The sequence below is a fragment of the Leopardus geoffroyi genome, chromosome B4 (assembly GCF_018350155.1).
Source record: "Leopardus geoffroyi isolate Oge1 chromosome B4, O.geoffroyi_Oge1_pat1.0, whole genome shotgun sequence".
Classification (NCBI taxonomy): Eukaryota; Metazoa; Chordata; class Mammalia; order Carnivora; family Felidae; genus Leopardus; species Leopardus geoffroyi.
In genome coordinates this window covers 51,662,261-51,685,530 of record NC_059341.1, presented here as the reverse complement: position 1 = coordinate 51,685,530, position 23,270 = coordinate 51,662,261, and the positions used below count along the sequence as shown (strand labels likewise).

At 35.6% G+C, this 23,270-nt stretch overlaps 1 protein-coding gene and 1 non-coding gene across 5 annotated transcripts in view; one reads left to right on the top strand and one right to left on the bottom strand.

Moving 5' to 3' along the window:
* Window positions 1-23,270, bottom strand: part of PIK3C2G (phosphatidylinositol-4-phosphate 3-kinase catalytic subunit type 2 gamma) — a 355,657-nt gene that overhangs the window by 105,025 nt on the left and 227,362 nt on the right. For all 4 annotated transcript variants that reach the window (XM_045463665.1, XM_045463664.1, XM_045463668.1 and 1 more), the window contains 4 exons: window positions 19,028-19,120; window positions 17,432-17,561; window positions 12,123-12,259; window positions 10,120-10,289 (listed from right to left, as the gene is read on the bottom strand). In XM_045463665.1, the coding sequence (XP_045319621.1) occupies window positions 10,120-10,289; window positions 12,123-12,259; window positions 17,432-17,561; window positions 19,028-19,120 (530 nt within the window). The remainder of the gene's footprint in view (window positions 1-10,119; window positions 10,290-12,122; window positions 12,260-17,431; window positions 17,562-19,027; window positions 19,121-23,270) is intronic.
* On the top strand, window positions 14,683-14,789 carry LOC123592253. The gene has a single exon (XR_006709653.1). It is a non-coding gene; the product is annotated as a U6 spliceosomal RNA (small nuclear RNA).

Genomic DNA, 23,270 nt, shown 5'->3' with positions numbered 1-23,270 from the left:
TATGGAGAGTGAAATGGAAAGATAGAGAACTTTATGAAGGATTCATGACAGTAGAATCTGTCTGCTGGGCTCCGTGAACATATATATTTCTTCTTTTGTCGTATAGTTCATCTAGTATTTACTTGAGCAACTGATAATGTCAATAAATGGACATTTATAAATTTCAGTCCCATACTTTAGATTCCAGTGTTTGAATATGTATTTGTACCCTGAATTGAAATGTGGGACTCAATAATGAGGTACATTTTATTATTGTTATTATTATTACTACTGCTACTATGTTCATGATTTTCAGGTGGTTTTATCCCACATTAAAATATATTGTTTCAGAGATTTAAAAAGTTGCAGACTCCCATCATAGTGAATGGTGTCATTAGTACACAAATAAATAAATGCAGAGTACACTGGGGAATGTTTAAGCCTACCCTTTCCCTGATATCACAAATGACCTACATTTCCGAGAACACATTTTGCTGTCCAACAGAAAGAACACAAGTCTCTTGTCTAATATTATGAGTTAATTGAGAAGGCCAATTTGGAATCCCCACTGGATAGGATAGAACCTTGTATAATTAGACAACACAGGAAACCTCCTATGTGCAATACAGAGGAAACATAAGGGTGTATATACTATTACAAAATGAACATTTAACGCCCTTGAGATCTCCAAGCTCTCAGCAATTATTAACTGAAGGGACTCTCACCAATAATCTGTTCAGTGTAAAATATGTTTTTTTTTTTCCTCCTTGTCTAGCCTCTTGTAGATGCACTGTAGGGCCATAGTCAGATTCTGAGAAGTTCCTGATCTTAAACTGCTTAGTAACTTTAGATACTGACTCTGGAGTTCCTGTCAGGCTCAGATACGCTATCTCTTATTTGAAAAGGGTAGTTAACATCCACCTCTTTAAAATGAGCAGTTCTAATTTCTTAAATCTGATATTTTGGGTGGGAGTTTATAGTAGGTCAGGATTTTGTGAGGAGAAGAAGAGACTGGTCAGCGTCTCTAAAATATAATATTCCCTCCCTTGAATTTGAGTTCAAGAATAAGTGTACCATTAGGCTTTGCATGGAATTCCAGTGTATTCTTGGAACAGAAGTTAGTCTACATATGAGGAAAAGTTGACCATTGCCATAATGCTTGGTTGAAACTGGATTGTGGAATCACATTTTAAATAGGCTTAGGTTAGAAAATCAAGTTGGATGTAAAAATCAAGAATAGTCCAAGTTACCTCTGGAAACATTTAAATCACCCATTAAGTTACCATATGCATGATCAAAACTTATGAATCATGCTTGAAATAGATATTTTATCTCTAAGTTTAACACCATGCATGAGTTAAATTCTGCCAAAGGAGGAGGTACTGTTTCTTCAGTTGGACATCAGGTGAAGTTCTTTTAATAGGCTCATGTTTAGGAGACATTTGTAATCTTTATTTTAGAAAAAAATGTTTATTTATTTATTTTGACACACACACACACACACACACACACACACACACACACACACACAGAATGAGCAGGGGAAGGGCAGAGGGAGAGAGAGAATCCCAAGCAGGTTCTACACTGTCAGCTCAGAGCCCAATGTGGGCCTTAATGTCACAAGTTGTGAGATCATGACCTGGGCCAAAATCAAGAGTCAGATGTCCAACCAACTAAGCCACCCAGTGCCCCTGTAGCCTTTCTTTAAAAACTAGATTCATACTTAGTACTACAAGATGCTTATATTGACAGGCATGTTTAACTTAGACCTACTGAGGAGAGCATACATGTCTTTTGCATGCTTTGTTCACAGACCCACTGAATGCCAGAAGGCAGAATCCTCCCACCATTTAAATTGTACTCTCTCTCCCTTTTCTTTCCCCCTCATTTCCTTCCTTTTATTTTCCCTTTCTCATACTTCATCCTTTCTCAATCATCCCTCACTCTCTTCATCTGAAAACTTACATGTCTCTCTTTGAAGAAAATTCATGTTTTTTTTTTTTTAAATTAGAGGAACTGTTTTCCACTTATACTGGGAGGGAAGTAGATATAAAAAAAGTTACTCAGAAGAAACAAGGTGATAAAATATAGTGTAATGATATGGGGAGGTAGGAGAAGAAAGAGAAACAATAGTATGGAGATGAGAATGACAGAACAAACTTCTTTTCTGGAAATAAGTCTATGTGAGAGAACTTTGAACATCCAAGCACTGTTCAAATGTTAGGTGTAGTTTGTTTAGGGCTGGCTTTGTGGCTGGAGAAAGCCTTTGTACCATTTTTTTCAGTTATTTTATTGTAGAATACATATTACATAAAGTTTACCATCTCAACAATTTTTAAATGTATAGTTCAGTGGTATTAAATATATTCATAATAGTGTGCAACCATCAAAAAAGCCATCCATCTCCACACTTATTTCATCTTTTTTTTTATGCTTATTTATTTTTTAGAGAGAGAAAGAAACAGAGACAGAGCATGAACTGGGGAGGGGCAGAGAGAGAGGGAGACACAGAATCCAAAGCAGACTCCAGGCTCTGAGCTGTCAGCACAGAGCCCGACGTGAGGCTTGAACTCAGGAACCGCGAGATCATGGCCTGAGCTGAAGCTGGGCACTTGACTCACTGAGCCACCCAGGCGCCCCTTCTTTCATCTTTTAAAACTGAAACTCTATTCCCATTAAACAATGACTTCCCATTCCCCCATCCTCCCAGATGCTGGCTACCACTATTTTGCTTTTTCTATGATTCTGATAACTCTAAGTGCCACACGTAACAATTTTGTCTTCAGAAAAATTGTACTTTCTCAGGTCAAGGGAGGTAAATTTTATGGCATTTTTGTAGTGATCCTTCAATCACCCAAGATTGAGCTTCTGCTAAGTGTCAGGACATAGGTGTATATGATTCAAAGATGTCCTGCAGGCATTCACAGTTGGAGAGGTATTGGCAAGTGTGGTTTTTTTAGATACTGAGGCCTGCTTTGAGTAAAAAGAATCACAATGTTTATTTAATAAACAAATGTGTGAATAACAGACCAATGAGACTCACCCAATTTCAGAGGACATTAAGACAGTAATTAAAGCATGTGGGAGATCATTAATGCCTATATAGCATTTGGATTACATGAATATTACATTAAACCAGAATGATTGGAGTAAAACAAAAAATCTTTTAATCTGCTAAGGGAAAATTTTTTCAAAGATGGTTTTAAATTGACAATATTTAGAATATAAACATACAATACTCAAATTAGAAATTAAACATAAAAAAATTTTACATCGGGGTGCCTGGATGGTAAAGTTGGCTAAATGTCTGACTCTTGATTTCAGCTCAAGTCATGATCTCACGGCGGTGAAATCAAGCCCCATGTGAGGATCCGTGCTCAGCACAGATTCCTCAGTCACCTTTTATTTGTAGAGGGCTACACCTTTCCAATTGCTCTCCATCCTTCATTTCTTGTTTCCTCACAATAATCCGATGAGGTAGGTAGGATAAAGAATACTATTATTCCTACTTTACAAATGGTGAAAATGTAGATCCAGAGACAGAGGTTACCTGACCCAGACCCATGTACTTTCAGGGGCAGAGATGTCACTTAGACTAGAGGGCCTTGCTGACAAGACTCCTTGTCACTTCCACCTGCCTGCCTTTGATCCATCAAGCTGACAGCTCCCCCCAAGCCCTCAAGTCCCAGATTCTCTCACCCTCTTCTCCCCCTCTTATACACACTCTCAATCTTTCTCTCAAAAAAGTTTTTTTTTTTAAATCAGTGGTAACTAACTATTGAAGATCACGTCAAGATGATTACAGATATAGGGAACGTTTATGACTAATATTGAGAGGATAATTCTGAGATTAATTATATTTGGTGATTGATGATCTATTGGGACAAAACTTCAAAAGGGTATAAACCATGCTGTAATAAGACATATATAATATTTGATTATCCTCATGTAAATATTTCAATAGGAAAGTAAAAGTATTTTATTTTGTTTGTATGCTGGGATGGTTTTTCATCTGTTTTAAATGGATTTATGTCCTCTGGTATGCTGATATATATTTAATAACTAGATAATTTATTTTAAGAGAAAAATAAAGCTCTCATTTATGACATTTGCCAATCGTCATGGTGTATACACTCTCACCATGGCTGATTTTAGGCTGCCAAAGTGATGTTTTTGAATATGGAGTTGAAAAGGAATACACAAAATAAGCTCTTGCCAGCTAGCATGAGCCCAGTCCAGCACACCTCTGTTTATGTATGAAATCATATCAGAAGTCAAGAATGATTTGGTGAAATACCTTACAACCTAATAAATCTGAAGAACAGTGCAAGGCAATCCAGTCTGTCAATCAACAAGCCTCAAAGTCAGAGAACTTAAAGGACTAATAGTTCAATTCATGAATTTTAAAGCGCATACTTTAGAAAAGTACCAAAATAAGGTACATCATTTAAATATTTTTTTCTTTATTTAGAGAGAGAGTGAGCATCCACAAGTGAGAGAGGGGACACAGGGAGAGAGAGAGAATCTTAAGCAGGCTCCACGCTCAGGGCAGAGTCAGATTCAGGCTCAATCCCCCGACCCTGGGATCATGACCTAAGCCAAATCAGGAGTCTGACCCTTAAACAACTGAGCCACCTTTTAAATAATTTTAAACACAAAGAAACAATAATCACCTAGAGATTCAGTTTCACTTCTTGTCACTTCATTTGGAATACTTGCATTGCAGTTAATTACAACAAACATTTCTAGAGCTTTCACTGGATGCTAGGCATTCTTCCAAGCACTCTATATGTATCAGTTAATCTTCAAAAAAATCTGTTTTATAAAAAAACTAAATTGGAGCACAGAGAAGCCATTTGTTCAAGGTCACATCATTAGTACATTAATTAGCATGGGATTCAAAAAAACTCATACAGTCTATCTCTGGACTACCTGACGTTAACCACCACTCATACAGTCCCTAAAATTAAAGACTTCATGCAAGTCTAGCATTACTGAAGTGAAAGACCATACAGGTTGTGAAATATAGTTTTCAAAAAAAAAGTATCAAATAATGAGTTAGAAGAATAGTAAATATCACCAATAAAGGTCTTCCTTAGTTTCTCCTCCTCTGTAAAAGAGTCACTATCAAGAAATTATGGAGTTGAAATATAGAGTTTGTTAGAATAATATCTTTTATTTAATGAAAAAATTGCTATATAGAATTTGTTACAGGGAAACTTTGAAAAATTGTGGATGCATAACTTGTTAACCACTTTAATTTGAATTTTTGTGAGATAAAATAAAATAAAGAAGATAATTAAGCAATATTTCAAAAGAAAAACCAATTGGCTTCAGAAAGTTGATGAAATTCTTCATTGTTTACATTGTGAGGATTAGCCAAATTTTCCCCAGAATCATTAAGGAATGCTAGGGCTGAATTGCCCTGTGATTTAATCCATTGGTGAATATCCTCTTTATCTAATCTAATAATTAAAACCAATAATGAAGGATTGTTTGTTTATACACAGGATGTGAAATCCTTCATATTTATAACTGAGATGTGAGTTCTTTTTTCTTTCTTCAAAGTTAGAAAGTCTACAGGAGCCTCTAATTTGGTCAAAGCATGGGCTTTCCATATTTCTGGGAAACTGAATTCAGAGGAATGGTTTAGAGACATCTGGGCAAGGACTCCAAATGTGAGTGTTGCTGGGCTGACTCAATATAATCCAAGAATCAAGAGAGCCAATGTCTGTAGGCATTGTCTAAATAGGATTATATAGATGGTTAGTGGGAGATGTTTTGGAATGGTGATGTAAGCATGAATATAAAAGGGCAATGGCCCAGCAAGAAATCAGCTTCTTTTTCAAGATCCTGCTTGTAAAAAAAAACATTGCCTCATTGCTCTTCTTAAGGAAACTAAAGATCAAGGGAAAGATATACTACATCTGGTTCTGCTCTGTTGGCCTGCTAACTTCTATTATTAAATTCTGTATCCTTGGCTAAAGGGTATATCTACAACTTAGAGAGGGGGTTTTATGTGTGTATGTGATTTCTTTTGCCAACCTATAAGCCACCCACAACTGGAAACTGTACTTCTTATGTGCAGTTGAGCAATGGTTTAGGCAAATGTATTACTAAGTGAAATTAGTCTCTATGTGTTAGTAATCTTTTGTAAACCTAGAAAGTTATACAAATATTTTCATCTTCCATAGTGTTAAGGAGTAGACAATAGTAGAAACACATGTATCAGAGATACGTGTACTTTCCAGTCCCAGTGGGTGCAGCATTTTATGTTAAGGAGTATGATCCTGGGTTATTACTAGAGCATTATGGCCTTGCTAGACTGTGAGAGACTAGGATAGTCCTAGGGCATTATTTACATACGTGGCTTTGTACCTTATGGGTGGGTTATTAATATGCCTAGTATGTGTTTAGAAGGAGCTAGGTGAAGCTAGTCTCTTTAAAGATCAGGTCTATAATATAATAAATGTAGTATAAATAAGAACATTCATGTGTCCTAGGAGAATACAGAGGTTCAATTTATAAGAAGTCTATTGTCAACCTAGCAACCATTAAGAACAGCCAATGGTCCCAAGTTAGAAGAAGTTGTCCGTCTTATGAAACAACACTCAAACGAACTTCAGAAACAGCCAAAAGACACTGGGAAGGAAACTATTAGAATGTAATTCAAAAGATATAGTGAATAAAAGTGAGTAGGAATAGTTCAGTTTACCTGTTAAACTCAGAGCAGAAGTATCAGTTTCAAGACAGAAATCCAAGGAGACATTGCTAATTAGCCTTACATAGCCACTGGTGGAGATAAAATCTTGCAAATAATAATCCAAATGGATCATAATGCTTCAGTTGGCCTCCTTAGCTGGTGAACAATAATCAGTCATCTCAAGGGAAGACACTGCCAGCTTCATTTCATTCATCCAATCAATGATTATTGAATGATTGAGGGCTTCTAGATGAATGGTTTATTAACTGATAAACAATATTGAGAACCTACTATGAGTGAGGTTATGTACTGTGATGGACACATTTTCATGTACCTCAGATGTTACCTAAAAGAGTTAAAATTGCCAAAGAGAGGACCTGAATAGACATTTTTCCAAAGAAGATGTAAAGACAGCCAACAGATGAGATATATGTAAAGATGCTGAACATCATGAATCACCAGGGAAATTCAAATCAAAACCACAGTGAGATACCACCTTACAGCTGTTAGAATGGCTAGTATCAAAAACACAAGAAATAACAAATGTTGGTAAGGATGTGGAGAAAACGAAACTCTTGGGGACTGTTGGTCAGAATATAAATTGGTGCAGCCACTATGGAAAGCAAAAAATTAAAAACAAAGCACCATGCAATCTAGTAATTCCACAGCTGGGTACTTACATTAAGAAGATGAAAATATTAGTTTGAAAATATATATGTTTCTCTATGTTTATGTCCATTAATAGATGAATGGATAAAGATGTGGCATATACACACAATAGAATATTAGCCATAATAAATAATGAAATCTTGTCATTTGTGACAACATGAATGGATCCAGAGGGTATTATGCTTAGTGAAATAAATCAGACAGAGAAAAACAAATACCATATGATTTCACTTATATGTGGAATCTGAAAAACAAACAAAACAAATAAATGAATAAAAAATCCGAAACACATTCATAAATACCCAGAACTGGTAGCTGCCAGAAGGGAGGAAAGTAGGGAGTAGGAAAAAATAGATGAAAGGGATTAATAGGTACAAACTTCCAGTTATAAAATAAATAAGGCACAGGGATGAAATGTACAGCATAGGGAATATAGTTAATAATGTAATAACTGTGTGGTGACAGATGGTGACTACACTTGTGGTGAGCATTTTGTAATATATAGAATTGCTGAATCATATGTTGGACACCTGAAACTAATATAATATCATATGTCAAAAAATTGCCAAATCAGAAGCAGCAGTAGCTCCTGTAATATTAATAAACAAACAAATTGAGCTCCACCTTTTTTATAGACCCTGGTACATATCTCCATTATAGGACTTACCGTATTGTTTAGTAACTTGTTCTTATTTTTTATGACTTATTCATAAAAAATTCCTTTTTTAACCACCCACATGGTCAACACTATTGCTGGTTAAATAAATGAGTAAGCGTTAGCCCAAATATCCAGTGGACAATATAGCAAAATAAATAAATAAAGATGTCAGAATTGAAATCTAATCTTTAAATTTCTAGGAAAGAATGGATTGTAGGGAAAAAGTATTACATGGGTAAATTATGTTCATGCTTATGTACATTAATTAGCTTTTGTCTTTCATAAACTAGGTATCTTGCTTCTATGCTGTTCTGATAGTCCGTACATCTATTTCTGCCCTTATCACATTTTATAATGATTATTTATGTTTTTGTCTTCTAGTATTCTAAGAAAGAGCAAACCCCATTGAGGTGGTAAATGTGTACTATCCACCTTTGTATCTTCAAGATTTATCACAGTGTTTGGCACACAGATTATCCTCAGTAGATTTTTAAGGAATGAATGCAGATGTGGTGAATTTTCTTGAGGTAGTCATAATAGAAGGCAATGCATTGAAAATAACAACATGTGAAATGATTCCATTTGTATGCTTCTACAAAATAGGAGATACCATATTATGTAGTTTATATTGGCATTTTAATACCAGATAACTGCCACCTAGTGAGAGTTCATCATGTTATATTATAGAAGACATTATTATTCCTTCGACTGAGTAGATACTTTTAGCTAAAAGTGAGTGATTACTCTTTGGAATGATTTGGTCCCATTTCTACTTTAAGGTATGGTATCTTTTTAAAGCGAGGGACTTTAGTCTTAAACTTTGGGTTTCCTTGTCCCAGTTCAAATAAAATAAAACAAAAACTTATTCATCCACCAGTCTTTTTGGTTTCAGTAAATGATATAATTATTTGTTAAGATTAAAGATCCAGGCATTATCGAGGCAAAATAGAATGTTTTCTTTTCTATTTCTACTTGCTAAGCCCCTCCCCCAGCCATTAGTCACTGCCAATGTCCAATCAATTAGCAGGTTTTATGGCTCTGACCCCAAATTATATTCTGAATCTCGGTTTTTACCACTTCTTTTCTGTTAAGGCCTTGCCCTAATCATTGTAGTAGACTCCTAACTGTTCTTACTACTTCACAGGAGAGAAGAACACGTTTTGAAATCCACTGAAATCCATCAATGGCTTGCCCCGAACCCAAAATAAAAACCAACCTTTATACCATGTCCTCAGTGCCCTACTTGGTCTGGCCTCCTCAAGCTCTTCACCTTTACATCTTACTGCCTGCCCCCTCTCCATCCACTTCCAGGTCCCAGGCCTTCTTATCACTGGATCATACTAGGCTTATTTTCATGCTCATGACTATGACTTTTGTTGTTCTCTTTTCTTAGAAATCTATTCTCATGGATTTCCACAAGGTAGATAATTAATTACACAGTGGTCTCTCATCTCTTTCTAGAGGCCTCTTTAAAATGGCATCCCTGCTCCAGTCACTCTCTATATAATATCTTTGCTTCAGTTTCTTATTAAGAAATTAAATTCTTCATTTACTCATATTATTTCTTTACATGCTAACTTGTTTAATGTGTATCATTCCTCCTAGAAAGATTATCAGGTTTGTGTCTTCCTTGTTTGCTGTTACATCCTCAGAGCCTTGATCGGTTGTTGCTCACTGGGTATTTTTGAAATGACTTACGGTTATTTCAGTGTAGGAAATGTGCTAGTTTTGTGATATGTAGACCAGGGATGGTGATTGCTATGGGCAATATACTGGGTGTATTGAGACCACGAATTCATGCCTCATTGTCCATTCAGGGTTTATAAGAAAGCAAGAATATTATATTTCAGACAATTCAGACTGGAGCAGGATTAGTTTCTCATGGGAGAAGTCCACTAACAATTTGAGGAAACCTAATTTGTTCCATTAAAAATATATTGAAGAAAATATTTCCTTCAATCATATTAGATATATAAACATGTTTATGTTATCTGGGGGGATTTGAGAGCCGGGGGAGCAAGCCATCTGCCGGGTTTCTATGCCATTACATGTCCTATATCACTCCGGGACATTGCTTAATTACTGTAATAGACATTATTTGCACACTGACCTTTTTATCCCTCCAAATGTTTGTGCATGACCTAGGAATTTTCCAAAGTCAATATGAAACATGTGGCCTGACTTTGTCAGCATAATATTGTCGTTATGTCGGTCACAGACTCCCAGGATGAACGTTACCACACACCAGCCGGCACAGGAATAGAAAAAGTTCCTCAAGGCCTAATTGGTTGAAAAGAAATAACACAAAGATAACACACAGATAAAATAAGCAAATGCATTAGCGTCAGAGATAATGGTAAAATGTAGTATAAAAAGCAAAATTACATAATCGAGACCCACTTCTACGTCTCAGTTGAAAGAAGATTATGATTAAATGACTGGTTCTTGATATGCTATAGAAGAACATGAAGCAATTTCTTCTGTGGCTAATAAATGTTTTCATTTAAATTGGGCAAAATATCTCTTTCATTCAGTTGGATCTAATTTTCATAGCTTATTGAAGAGGATTCCTGGTGTATTTTTTTGATGTCCCAAATATACAATATTGAATGATTTTTTTCCAAGGTAAAAGAAGAAGGAAAAATATGGCTCAATATTTCCTATCCCCAGAGAAACTTAAAATGTCAATTTTGAATATTTGAATTTGTAACACAGAAAAAACCGTATTGAGATATAGGTAATATTTTATGTTTATCCTTACAAATATGTCATCCAGCTAATGTCCAAAAGTGTCTTGGTACAGTATACATCAGTGAATGTCTGTGTGGGTGGAAGCAGGTTATCACTAAGTCAATTGTGGCTTCTGTTTCTTTAATAAACAGAGGTTTCTTGCCAAAATTACTCTTTGTTTTCAAATGGTCTCCTGAGTACACATTATTTTCATCAGTGATGCAACCAGGACTGTAACCATGGTGGAGCTATGAGTGATTGGTTGGGCCATGGTAATGGGTCTCCTGGAACGGTGTGGCTGACATGCTGGAGTGGAAATCTATGTCACTGGATTACCTGTCTTAGTTCCAGATATCCCAAGTGCCTGAACAAGTCACTTAATTTGTCTCATTATATATGTTCACTTACAAAGTGAAGATAATAAAAGATGCCCTTATGTGTAGCTGTGAAGAGCAAATATATGCGTAAACACCTCAAACAATATAACTGCAGGGATTTGTGCAAAACTCAAGTTCTAATTTTGTGAATGATTACAAAATAGATTTCAAGGTAATGCCATCTCATCTTTGTTATTTGACCTCCAAAACCCCATATTTTGCTCCACTTCAATCTCATAGAAATCTGAAATCGATGAACTCTTGGGTCTCTCTATCATGGCCTGTGTTAACTAGGGTGACCAATCATTCCAGTTTGTTCAGGACCGAGGAGTTGCCTAGAATGAAGAAATTTCAGTGCTCAGGACAGTTTTGAGAAAATTCAGTGCTAGCCCTTATTGTATCTTTGTGTGAATTAGCATAAAGATGTTCCTCCCTCCAGGTAGACCCAGCTGGACCAGTTCATGCTTTGGCAAGTGGAATAAAGCCTGGATTAAAGCAACTCCTTCCTTAGCTGGGAGCCCTGGTAGATGGCAGAACCTGCACAACTAGACACCACAGGCCAGATGCATGAAGGGAAGTGGGAAAAAATGTTTTCAGTCAAATATAACAGTACATTTTGTAAAGTTCTGAGATATTTATGCATTTTACAAACATTGGAAGAATAAGGCATGAAAAAGTAGAGCTCGGCAGAAGAAATGCATTGCAAAGGAAGGAGAGGGATTTATAGAAACTGGAGATTGTATACAGATTAGCAGAGATAACTTGAAAGAAGTAGTTTCAAGGAGCAACATCTCAAGAGAGATGGCTGTGAGAAACAAAACCAAATACAGAAATTTTATCTAGTTAATATACCATTTAAACTGGATCATTATTACTAAGCTGATGACTGAATGGATTAGAACTCAAGGTGTCCTTAATTTACTTTTTCATGAAACACAATAGTTAATGATCCAGAGCATATTCTTCTTTAAGTACATTATTTAAAATTAGCTACAGCAGGACAAACCTTTTCATAATCTGCCTTTAAATGGTTGTGCTGACTGAACCATTTTTTGATTGTGTTTTCTTTCAATGGTCCTATCAGTCCAGAATGGCGATGGATCTTTGCTAGGGTGATGGCATCGGGCACCATCTGCACCAATCCTGGTTGATAAAAAAGAGATGATATAAATAATTTCTTCTTCACAAGATGAGGAATACTTAGGAAACACATCTTGACCTATGTGGCAACAATCCTTCTCAGCACTACTTTAGTTATCCTTTTCTTTGTAAACCTTCTTTTCTGAAGAAGACTTATCTGGATGAAGAAGACTTCCTTCTAATTTTTCTGAAGTCCTGGGGAGCACTTATTGTGTTTGGAACTATCAGAAGAAGCTTCACTATTTTTTTTTGAACTACAGTAGAGAGCCAATCTAGACGGTCTCACAGAACTCTCAGTCAATAAGGTAGTCGGTTAATTACTGTGTGACTTGTGCATTCATTTACAGTTGAAGAGAGGACATTCAAACTTGTATAACAAGCGTATTTATGATAGAAGAGAACCAAATACAATATCCATAACAAATATTTCAAATATATTATAAAAATCAAGGTTCAGGTTAATGAAAGCTTCATAGTTAAATGTCCCATTTCTAGGAGTGAACAGAATAATTGCAGTAAACATGTGGACAGCCATCTGCTCCTTTCTTCTCAGCCAACATTAAAGACAAACTATGCTAATAATTTTTTAAAGGGGAGCATATATTGATTGAACTTCATTAGGACCTTTGCCCCACTGGCCATTTATCCATTAAGGCTTTTTTCATTGTGTTCCTAAGGTTATTAAAATGTAAATATTTTCAAATCTTCTGATTTTTATTCTGTACAGAATAGCAATTTAGACCCAGTATTTAGTAAAACTGTCCAGACTAATGTCCACAAAACAACCTGTAATATACTGTTCTGTAAATAAAATCACTGAAAGAAATTAAAGTCTAGTATTTTTGATTTCCACAATCTTGAAAATTGCAGGAGCTGAAAACTCAAATGTCCAAAGAGACCAAGGACACAAATGAAACTGAAAAGAGAGATGTTTGAATTTATGAAACTATTTCATAATCTATCTTCAAACATTCAGATTAAACAACAATTAATCAAATCACAGTGTTGGTAAATGAAACACTTCTCTGTGCTGGAGTTGGCCAGCAGTAGCTGGTTGCAGCCTTAATCTCTCTTAATATTTAATAGTCCAGTTGTGACTCTTAGACATCTACATTGCTGGATCAGAGAGTAACTTAAACATGGGGAGTGGAGTGGGAATGGAATATTGAATGCTGCAGAAATAAGCTATAAAGCATATCTGAAGGAAAGAAGGAAGGAAGGAAGGAGGGAAGGAAGGAAGGAAGGAAGGAAGGAAGGAAGGAAGGAAGGAAGGAAGGAAGGGGAGAAAGAGATAGGGAGAGGAAGGAAAGAATGGAGGGAGGAAAGGAGGGGGGAAGGAGGGAGGAAGGAAGGACATAACTGAATACTCTAGAAGTAAATCTTGGGCTTATCCTTAATATCATAGTACTTCTCCTTTCTCCCCAATAGTATTTGGCTCTCATGCAGGTTTTCTCATGTGTATTAAGTGAGATAGAAAATGTAAGGCTTTACATTTTGTATTAATGTAATAATTTTAGAAACAGGTGATTCCTCTTTCTAATACTGAACATTTCCTTCCTCAAATTTCCAGTTCCTCCACTTAATACACCTAAAGGGAAATCACCTTCTATCTGGTTCCTTAGTGCTTCATTGCCTCACATTTGACCATGTCCAAAATAAAGACTTAGATTATTACACCATTTACATACTGTACTGTAGCAATGTCAGTTACTTTCCAGACCACATTTGTCTTTAGGGAATTAATCTTTGCTAAATCCCAAGCCATTTATCATAAGACTTACATTGCTGACTACCCTGAAAACCTTGCACCTAATTTTTAACAATCATGGTGGCCAAATTTTGTCTATTAATTAAAACCATAAATTACATTTTATACATTTTAAGATAGTATGTATCATACACCTTTTAAATACTATCAAATCTGTGCGCATTGAGTAATATGTATAGTTCTATTCTTATAGTCCTTGAATGCAGAGATTCTCCAATATTAGTATATATATATATATATATATATATATATATATATATATATATATATATCACTTGGGGGTCTTGTTAAAAGGTAGGCTCTAATTCTTTAGGGTAGGAGTGAGGTCTGAGATTCTGCATTTCTGACAAGTTCCCAGGTGATGCTAATGCTGCTGATTGCTGATACCCTGGGTCACATTTTAAATAGTAAGTTTCTTGGGGACAGAACTTTTCAAGGTGGTGTCATATAAGGCAGTGGCTCTCAAACTGGGTTGCATAAGAAATAATAGAGCAGCTTTTTACAGTCACAAAGTCTTGAGAACCCCCTCCTCTCTTCAATGCCTACGTAGAGAATGTGATTTAGTACCTGGTTAGGTCTAGTTATCTCTACTCCTCCATTTCCCCTAAGTAATTTTTACGCCCATCAAATTTGGAGAGCCAACAATAAAATAAATCCTGTGCTCCCTTCAGCAGCACATGTAGTAAAATTGGAACAATACAGAGAAGATCAGCACGGCCCCTGCGCAAGGATGACACGCAAATTCATGAAGCTTCCATATTTTTCTGCCATTTGCACCAACGTGGATGGAACTAGAGGGTATTATGCTAAGTGAAATAAGTCAGTCAGAGAAAGACAGACACCATATGTTTTCATTCATATGTGGATCTTGAGAAACTTAACAGAAGACCATGGGGGAAGGGAAGAGGAAAAAAAGTTACAAACAGAGAGGCAGGGAGGCAAACCATAAGAGACTCTTAAAAACTGAGAATAAACTGAGGGTTGATGGGGCGGTGAGAGGGAGGGGAAAGTGGGTGATGGGCATTGAGGAGGGCACTTGTTGGGATGAGCACTGGGTGTTGTATGGAAGCCAGTTTGACAATATATTTTTTAAAAAGATAACTAAATAAATAAAATAAATCCTAAAGAATTATTTGTCTTGATAGGCTCTCTTAAATCTCCTGGACATCATGTACAAAATAGTCATGTGAATTATAATCAACAATCATGTTGATAAAGTCATGCAAACTTCTGGCCTGGAATATACTCTCCTTAAGGGCAGCAACTCTGTTTAGCTCATTTTAGTATACTTTACCTTACTCTGTGATATTTTTTCAAAATAATAGATATTCAATAAGCCTTGGAAGCATAATAAAAATGGAACCTGAGCTCCTAAAAATGACATTTGCCTTAAAGATCTCTATTTTTTTTTTAATTTTTTTTTCAACGTTTATTTATTTTTGGGACAGAGAGAGACAGAGCATGAACGGGGGAGGGGCAGAGAGAGAGGGAGACACAGAATCGGAAACAGGCTCCAGGCTCTGAGCCATCAGCCCAGAGCCTGACGCGGGGCTCGAACTCACGGACCGCGAGATCGTGACCTGGCTGAAGTCGGACGCTTAACCGACTGCGCCACCCAGGCGCCCCAAAGATCTCTATTTTTCTTGAAGAAGTATTTTGCCAGTATAATGCCCTCTCAAATCTTACAACTATATAAGATTGTTGATAGATAGGAGAGAATAATAGCTTGTTTGTTTTACAACATCTGCAACTGTGGACAAGTCTACATTCATATTTATTGAACCATTTTATTAACTTTAAAAGATTTAGCCTCTGTTATATTCTATAGTTATAAACAAAGAAATGAGTAGATGGAATTGAAGAATTCCACAGAGGAGGCATCTGGGTGGCTCAGTCAGTTAAGTGCCCAACTCTTGGTTTCAGCCCAGGTCATGATCTCACAGATCTCACAGTTTGATTCTCAGTGTCAGGCTTCCTGCTGACTCCGCAGAGCCTGCTTGAGATTCTCTCTCCCTCCCTTGCTTGCACACGTGCACTCTCTCTCTCTCTAAATAAATAAACTTAAATCTTAAAAAAAAAAAAAAAAGAATTCCACTGAAGTCAGTGATGTATTCAATTTCTGAAGAAAAGGTGATCCTTATGACATCAAAAAGTTCAGCTTGGTTCATCTAGCTTTATTCTTACTCTTTCAATACATTAGAATTTGAAAAAGTTCAGTTACCCATGTAAAAAAAAGGGAGAGTAAAACTCAAGGAATAACAATCTCAGAGCAGCGATGATAAAGACTCTTAGGAAATAGAGCTTTAGAAAGGGTAAAGGGGTAGACACTTGTCCTGAAGGCAAAAGCCCTATTATCAGAATCAAAATAATTGGGTAGTGTAACTTGTAACAGAGCTATCCTGAAGGATCAAGTTGCAAGTTAAACTGAAGTGGAGGTGCTTCCGTACTTAGTTTCTAAAGTCTCAAGTCATGGTTGTCTGGGGTACTGAGCCTAGTGGTGGAACCTCAGGAACTGGGGGGGTCAGACAGTGATAGTTTTCTGTTAGGTTTAAATTGTAGCTCTTTTTTAATAAAACAAAACAAAACAAAACAAAACACCCACAACAGACCAAAAGAAACAAACTACATGGTTCTAGGTTCTGTCTCTGGTTCTATGATTTTTTTTTATCCCTTTGTTTATGTAAATGTATCTGCTGTAATTTCTACCAATTAATTTAATGAAATTCTAAGTGGTGATGACCACATTTTAAAAAGATTATAAGGTATCTTAGGAATTATTTCTTCAATTTAGCACTATTGTAATTAAGTACAACTTTTACCTGTGATGTTTTGCTAATAATTTGGGTGGACCATTGACATTATTTTCATTGAAAATGTGTATAAATGTAATTATATTTCTATATTTTATATTACATTTCTATATAATATATTGGAATGTTCAAAGTTTGCATATTTGGTCATCTTTGACTATTGATATTATGATTTACTCAAACATCTTTTAGAAATTAAATGCAGATTTATAAGGTATTTAGAATGTTCAGAACTCCTTTAAGCATTTGCGACTTTGTGAATTTTGTGTTAATAGGCAGCAGTTGAATTTTTTTGAACAAGTAGGTTTTTCTATTATTATCTTTAAGAGAAAAAAAACACACAAAAGATACAGGAAAATATACCACAGTTAACATCTGGAATGTGAAAATCTTAATTACTATCATCAAAGACATTACATTCCATGTAAACTATTTTGAAAATAATTCTTTTTAAGAAAGAAGAATGACTTTGTATATAGTTCTTTTGATTTTAAAATTTATAGTGTAAAATGAAGGCTGTGAAAGTTTGGTGTCATGCTACCAGTGAATGTTTGAGATAAATAATGTAAGTCAAATCACTTTCTAATCTATACTGACCTTGACCTTTTCCTGTGGATAGACATCTATAAATGATCATTTGCATATCCAAGCCCTCCTGCAGCCAAATATTGTCCATCACTTGAATAATCTGCAGAACAAGCATATCCTGACGGAGATCATCGCCAGCCTGTTAAAAACAAAATTATAGACTGGATTTCTCCTTGAATTCCATTAAAGGCCTTCAAATATGGTATATGTCATTTCTTTCCTCAAATAAATTTCTAGCCAGACTTAGGATGGTTTCAATTGTTGTATTAGTACTAAGAACATCTTGTGTTTCTGAGAGAAGATCAAAGAAAATAAGAACTTTCCTTTAAATGATTACAGAAGGTTCAGCCATCAAGTTAGAAGTTGCTTGGAATGCTGTTCCTGATAATCATCTTTCAGTTTATCATCGACGTGCAATGTCTTAGACTTAAAGTCTAGAGAAGAGAGACTCAATGAATGTTTATTAAAATTTCAAACCAAATTTCAAACTCAACCAAGAGAGATTTCTTTTGAACTGAAACACTATTTCGTATGCCATAAATGTATATACTGATATACAGTTAGAATACCAAGAGCTTCTTGACTAGGAGTATAAATAGCACACACAGGATTCATTAGACTTTAAATCATTGACTTCTCATATTATGAAGGTGGTTAAAAAGTTTGCAGAGTAAACAGCCTTTGATAATAAGAAGAAATGATTAAGAGATGATTTTCTAGCATAAGTGAAGGAAATGGAATATGTCCAAAGGAGAAGGAGGATAGTTTTATGCTTTTAAACTAACAGGTTTGGTTTTGAAAATGCTTTCTAAATAATATGCAGAAAAATATTCCAAGATGAAATTTTGTTATTTTTTTTCTTCATCAAAAATGCAGTGTCATGTGACCATTAATGCTTGAGGTGACACAGGTCAAAGCCAAAGTAGGGTGTGCTAAAAATTACCCTCAAAAATAGTCAAAATCCACCAAATAATTCACTCTGAGAGCTGGTTGTCTGGTTTGGCTGAATAATTGATTAAATTAAGTGAATGAATGTAAATTCTTACTGTTCCACTACAGTTTCTTCTTCAGTCCCTCTTTCCTACCTGTCTTTAACTCTGTTACTACCTTTTACTCTTTTCTCATGGGATTCATGATAAAGACTGATTTGGCCCATATTTATTTAAAAAGAAGAAAATAACTCAAATTATTAAAATAAGCAAGTTCTTGCAGATAAGAATTTTATGTTAAATTAACATATCATTTGAGTTTCAGCTAATATTGATTCTAATTTAGTATATAAACCAAAAGAAAACTCTTCCACTAAGGGCTAACCAAACATTCCACATTCTGTGCTACTCAAAAGTGATTGTATAATTTTATTCATTGAAACATCTCTTCTTAAGTTTTGCACTGAAGGTTCACTAGCTTGAGCCAATAACGATTTATTTATTATCAATCATAGTTTGACATGTACTATAATTCTGTAAAAATGCAGAATAAAAATAACTGGAATGCTCTGTGTTGTTGCCAGCGGAAAATAGCTATAATCATTTCTTTTTGTGAGAAATAAATCAATAATTCTACCTGTGAAATCAATTTGATGTTTCAGAAGGGCTACTGTACCTTAAAAATGACGCTGATGTTTTTGCCCATTGGGTTAGCATTGATGAAAGTTATCTTCAGTGGCAAAGCATTAGATGTGAAATATGAACATGCCTATGGAAAGAGAAGGAAAAAAATGCTTAGAAAAATAAAGGAACAAGAACACTTTCCATGAAATCACAGGCCTCTTGGATAATTTGTTATAGAAGCAAATATAACACATATGAATAATTTTTACACTTTGGAACAAAGAAACATATTTATTAACAACAACAACAAAACAACTTTAGTCTACTAATCAAAGCCTTTACTTAGAAATTGAAAATTCAGCTTCTTGGCAGGCTGTAAGTCTTCAACTACATTTTTTTTCTCACTGAACAGTGGTGATATTTTGGGAGGTTAAATAAACTAAGTAGTATGTAGATATTGTGTTTATGCTAGTTAGTTAATATCTAAAAGATAAAATTGTTATTAAAAAATCTATTTCCATTTAATTATTTCTTCCCTGCAGCATACTGTAAGGAAATATGGATATAGAGTTAAGAAAATCCTGGTGCAGTAATTCTGGAAAACAGTATGGAGGTTCCTCAAAAAATTAAAAATCAAATTACCCTATGACCCTAGCACTACTAGGAATTTATCCAAAGGATACAGGAGTGCTGATTCATAGAGGCACATGTACCCCAATGTTATAGCAGTGCTATCTACAATAGCCAAATTATGAAAAGAGCTCCAATGTCCATCAACTGATGAATGGATAAAGAAGATGTGGTATATATTATATATTTATATTTATATACACAATGGAATACTACTTGGCAATGAAAAAGAATGAAATTTTGCCATTTGCAACAACATGGATGGAACTGGAGTGTATTGTGCTAAGTGAAATAAGTCAGTCAGAGAATGATATCATATGATTTCGCTCATATGTGGAATTTGTGAAACTTAACAGAAGACCGTAGGAGAATGGAAGGAAAAATAAGATACAAACAGAGAGGGAGGTAAACCATAAGAGACTCTTAAATACAGAGAACAAACTGAGGGTTGATGGGGTTAGGGGGTTGGGGGTGGGGAAAATGGGTGATGGGCATTGAGGAGGGCACTTATTGGGAGAACTGAAAGTTGTATGTAAGTGATGAATCACGGGAATCTACTTCTGAAACCAAGACTACACTGTATATTAGCTAACTTAACAATAAATAAATAAAATTAAAAGAAAGAAAGACTTGGGGCACCTGGGTGGCTCAGTTGGTTAAGTGTCTGACTTTGGCTCAGGTCATGATCTCGCGGTTAGTGAGTATGAGCCCTGCATTGGGCTCTGTGCTGACAGCTCAGAGTCTGGAGCCTGCTTCAGATTCTGTCTGTCTGTCTGTCTGTCTGTCTCTCTCTTTGTCCCTCCCCCACTCATGCTCTGCCTCTCTCTCTCTCAAAAATAAATAAACATTAAAAAATGTTAAAAAAAAAAAAGAAGATCTGAATTCAAATTTGAACTCTGTAACTAATTAGCTGCAAGATCTTGGGTAAGTTACTGAAATGTTTGTATCCCACTGAAAAATGGGGATAATAACCCCTATCTCAAACATATTTGTAATAGACATATGGACTAATGGATGTAAAAGAACTTATACAGTGCCTGACACTAATTGAGTACTTAAAAAAATAATGCATTCCCTTTCTCTTTTTTGTTAATGAACATTTTCTTACCTTCACAAATAACAGTACAACATATTTCATTTCAATTTCATTTCATCTTTTCATTTCTTTCAATTACACTTTGCATTTCCACTTTCAGCTTATGATATTGACTACTTTCCATTATACTTTCCTTGTTGCTTATTTTCCTTTATGTTCTTACAATTGTTTGAGTGTCAAAGGCTGTATGTCTTTAGACTATTAGAGACTTCATGTTGACAGTGAAGAGTTAAATCAATACTAAATAAAGGAAAAGAATGTGATGGTTTCAATTTATCAACTTAGTAAAATATGACATCAATACATGTTGAAAGTTCAGCTTGAATATCATTATTTTTGAGAAGTCTGAAATCGGTAGAGGTAGAGAGGAAAGGATATATTTTTTTAACTTAACCTATCAATAGAAATCTAACCTAATCCCTAAGTAAACAGAAACTCTTGCTTACTGAATCAATTTGAGGCTTATAGTAAATAGGTGAGGCTGCTTATTAAGTAATGAATTCTTGCTTCAAGAATCAGTCAATCAAGGAACATATGACCTTCTGTCATGGTATTGAATTAGGAAATCCTGTATTAGACCAGAAATGAGTCTAGATTAGTGGTTTTCAAACTGTGCTCATCCAATTCTTGAGGGTCTTTTTGAGACATCCAAGTCCAGGGAAGAGAAAAAGGGCAAAGGGAGACTGAAGGCAAGGCTTAATTACATCACTCAAAGCTATTTTGCTTTAATTATTTTATAGTTTGGTTTTCACATGCAGAGTATTTTTTGAGAGTCATGAGAAAAATATTTTATATTTGACAAATAGTATGCACAAACTGTTATCTATATGGTAACAGAGACACCGTATCTTCTCTCCAAGAGCCTACAGAAAGTTGGTATGAACATATATACATATGCATTAAGTTCAAAATAATTTACAAGACCATTTATCATAGTTGAATGGAGAAGCACTTAAAAAAGACAAGTCTTGGGGCACCTGGGTGGCGCAGTCGGTTAAGCGTCCGACTTCAGCCAGGTCACAATCTCGCGGTCCGGGAGTTTGAGCCCCGCGTCGGGCTCTGGGCTGATGGCTCAGAGCCTGGAGCCTGTTTCCGATTCTGTGTCTCCCTCTCTCTCTGCCCCTCCCCCGTTCATGCTCTGTCTCTCTCTGTCTCAAAAATAAATAAACGTTAAAAAAAAAAAAAAAAAAGACAAGTCTTTCAGAGATGAGTTGAATTTGAAGATTGTGAAAGACAGAGATTAGCAAGCAGTTTTTTTTAAAGGCTTTCTATGAAGGGAAAGGCAAAAATGAGAATTTAGACTAGATGTTAAAAGTGGATTATGAAGGCCACAACCAAGAAACAGGAAAGAATGAATTAAATTCTTGGAAGATAATTTTATTCAAATGGTGAGATAAAAGAGCTGGAATAGAGACAAGAAAATAAGGAAAGCTAGAATAGATAACGCAAGATATGACTTCTGTTCTTGAGAAGCACACACTAATGACATAGATTTAAAATAGCTTTTAAAAAAGGAAAGAAACCTATTAGTAAATGACGTGTGTGGTCCTCAGTTTCCCAGGAGCAGAGAAGAGATTACATTAAGTTATAACCACTCTCCCAAATGGTCCATTCCCTAGTGACCCAAAGGAAATGGTCCATTGTGATTAGTGCTTCCAAAGAGAGACAAGGGTAAAAGTTCTTTGAAAGAAGGTTTAATCCAAAGCTGAGACCTTTGCCCTCCATCTTGGAGAACCATACTTTAAAAAATGGACTGAGCTAGGCCCGAGTGCTTCTCCCCAGTGTAATTCACTGATGGTAATTAAAATAGAATGTTGACTGTAGTCTTTCCCATAGTCACTACATTCATAGAGCTTCTCTCCAGTGTGAACTCTCTGATACATGATAAGCTGTGAACTATCCCAAATGGCTTTCCCATAGTCATTGCATTTATAGAGTTTCTCCCCAGATGGGTTCTCTGACATCATAAAATTGGTGCTATAACCAAAGATTTTTCCATACTTATTACATTCATAGGATTTTTCACCAATGTGAATTCTCTGTTACACAACAAGGTGTGAGTCTTGATTGCATATTTTTCATATTTACAGGGTGTTTTGCTTGTGTGAAGTCGAGTGACATAAAATAAGACATTTACTCTGACTGAATGTCTTATCATGCTGTATTCCAAATGTTTTTCTCTGGTACGAATTTGCTCATAGCCAACACGTTGAGAGTTCTGACTGAAGCCTTTTCCATACTGCCTATATTTATGTGCTTGTTCCCAAGTGCAGAGGCTCTGATGTCAAATAAGACATTTGCTCTGACTGAAAGCCTTACTATGTTCATTATACTCACAGAGATTCTTCCCATTACGGATTCTTTGGTGGTCAAGATGGTTTCTTGAGTGAGCTTTTCCACACTAATTTCAACTGTAATGCTTCTCACTTGTATGAAGTACTTGATGTTGGAAAAGGCTTTTACTCTGAACGAAGGCCTCCTACACTCATAAAATTTATAAGTCTTCTCCAGAGGATATTATCTGAGGGTCAATGCGTAGGGAACTCTGAGTGAAGGTTTTTATATATTA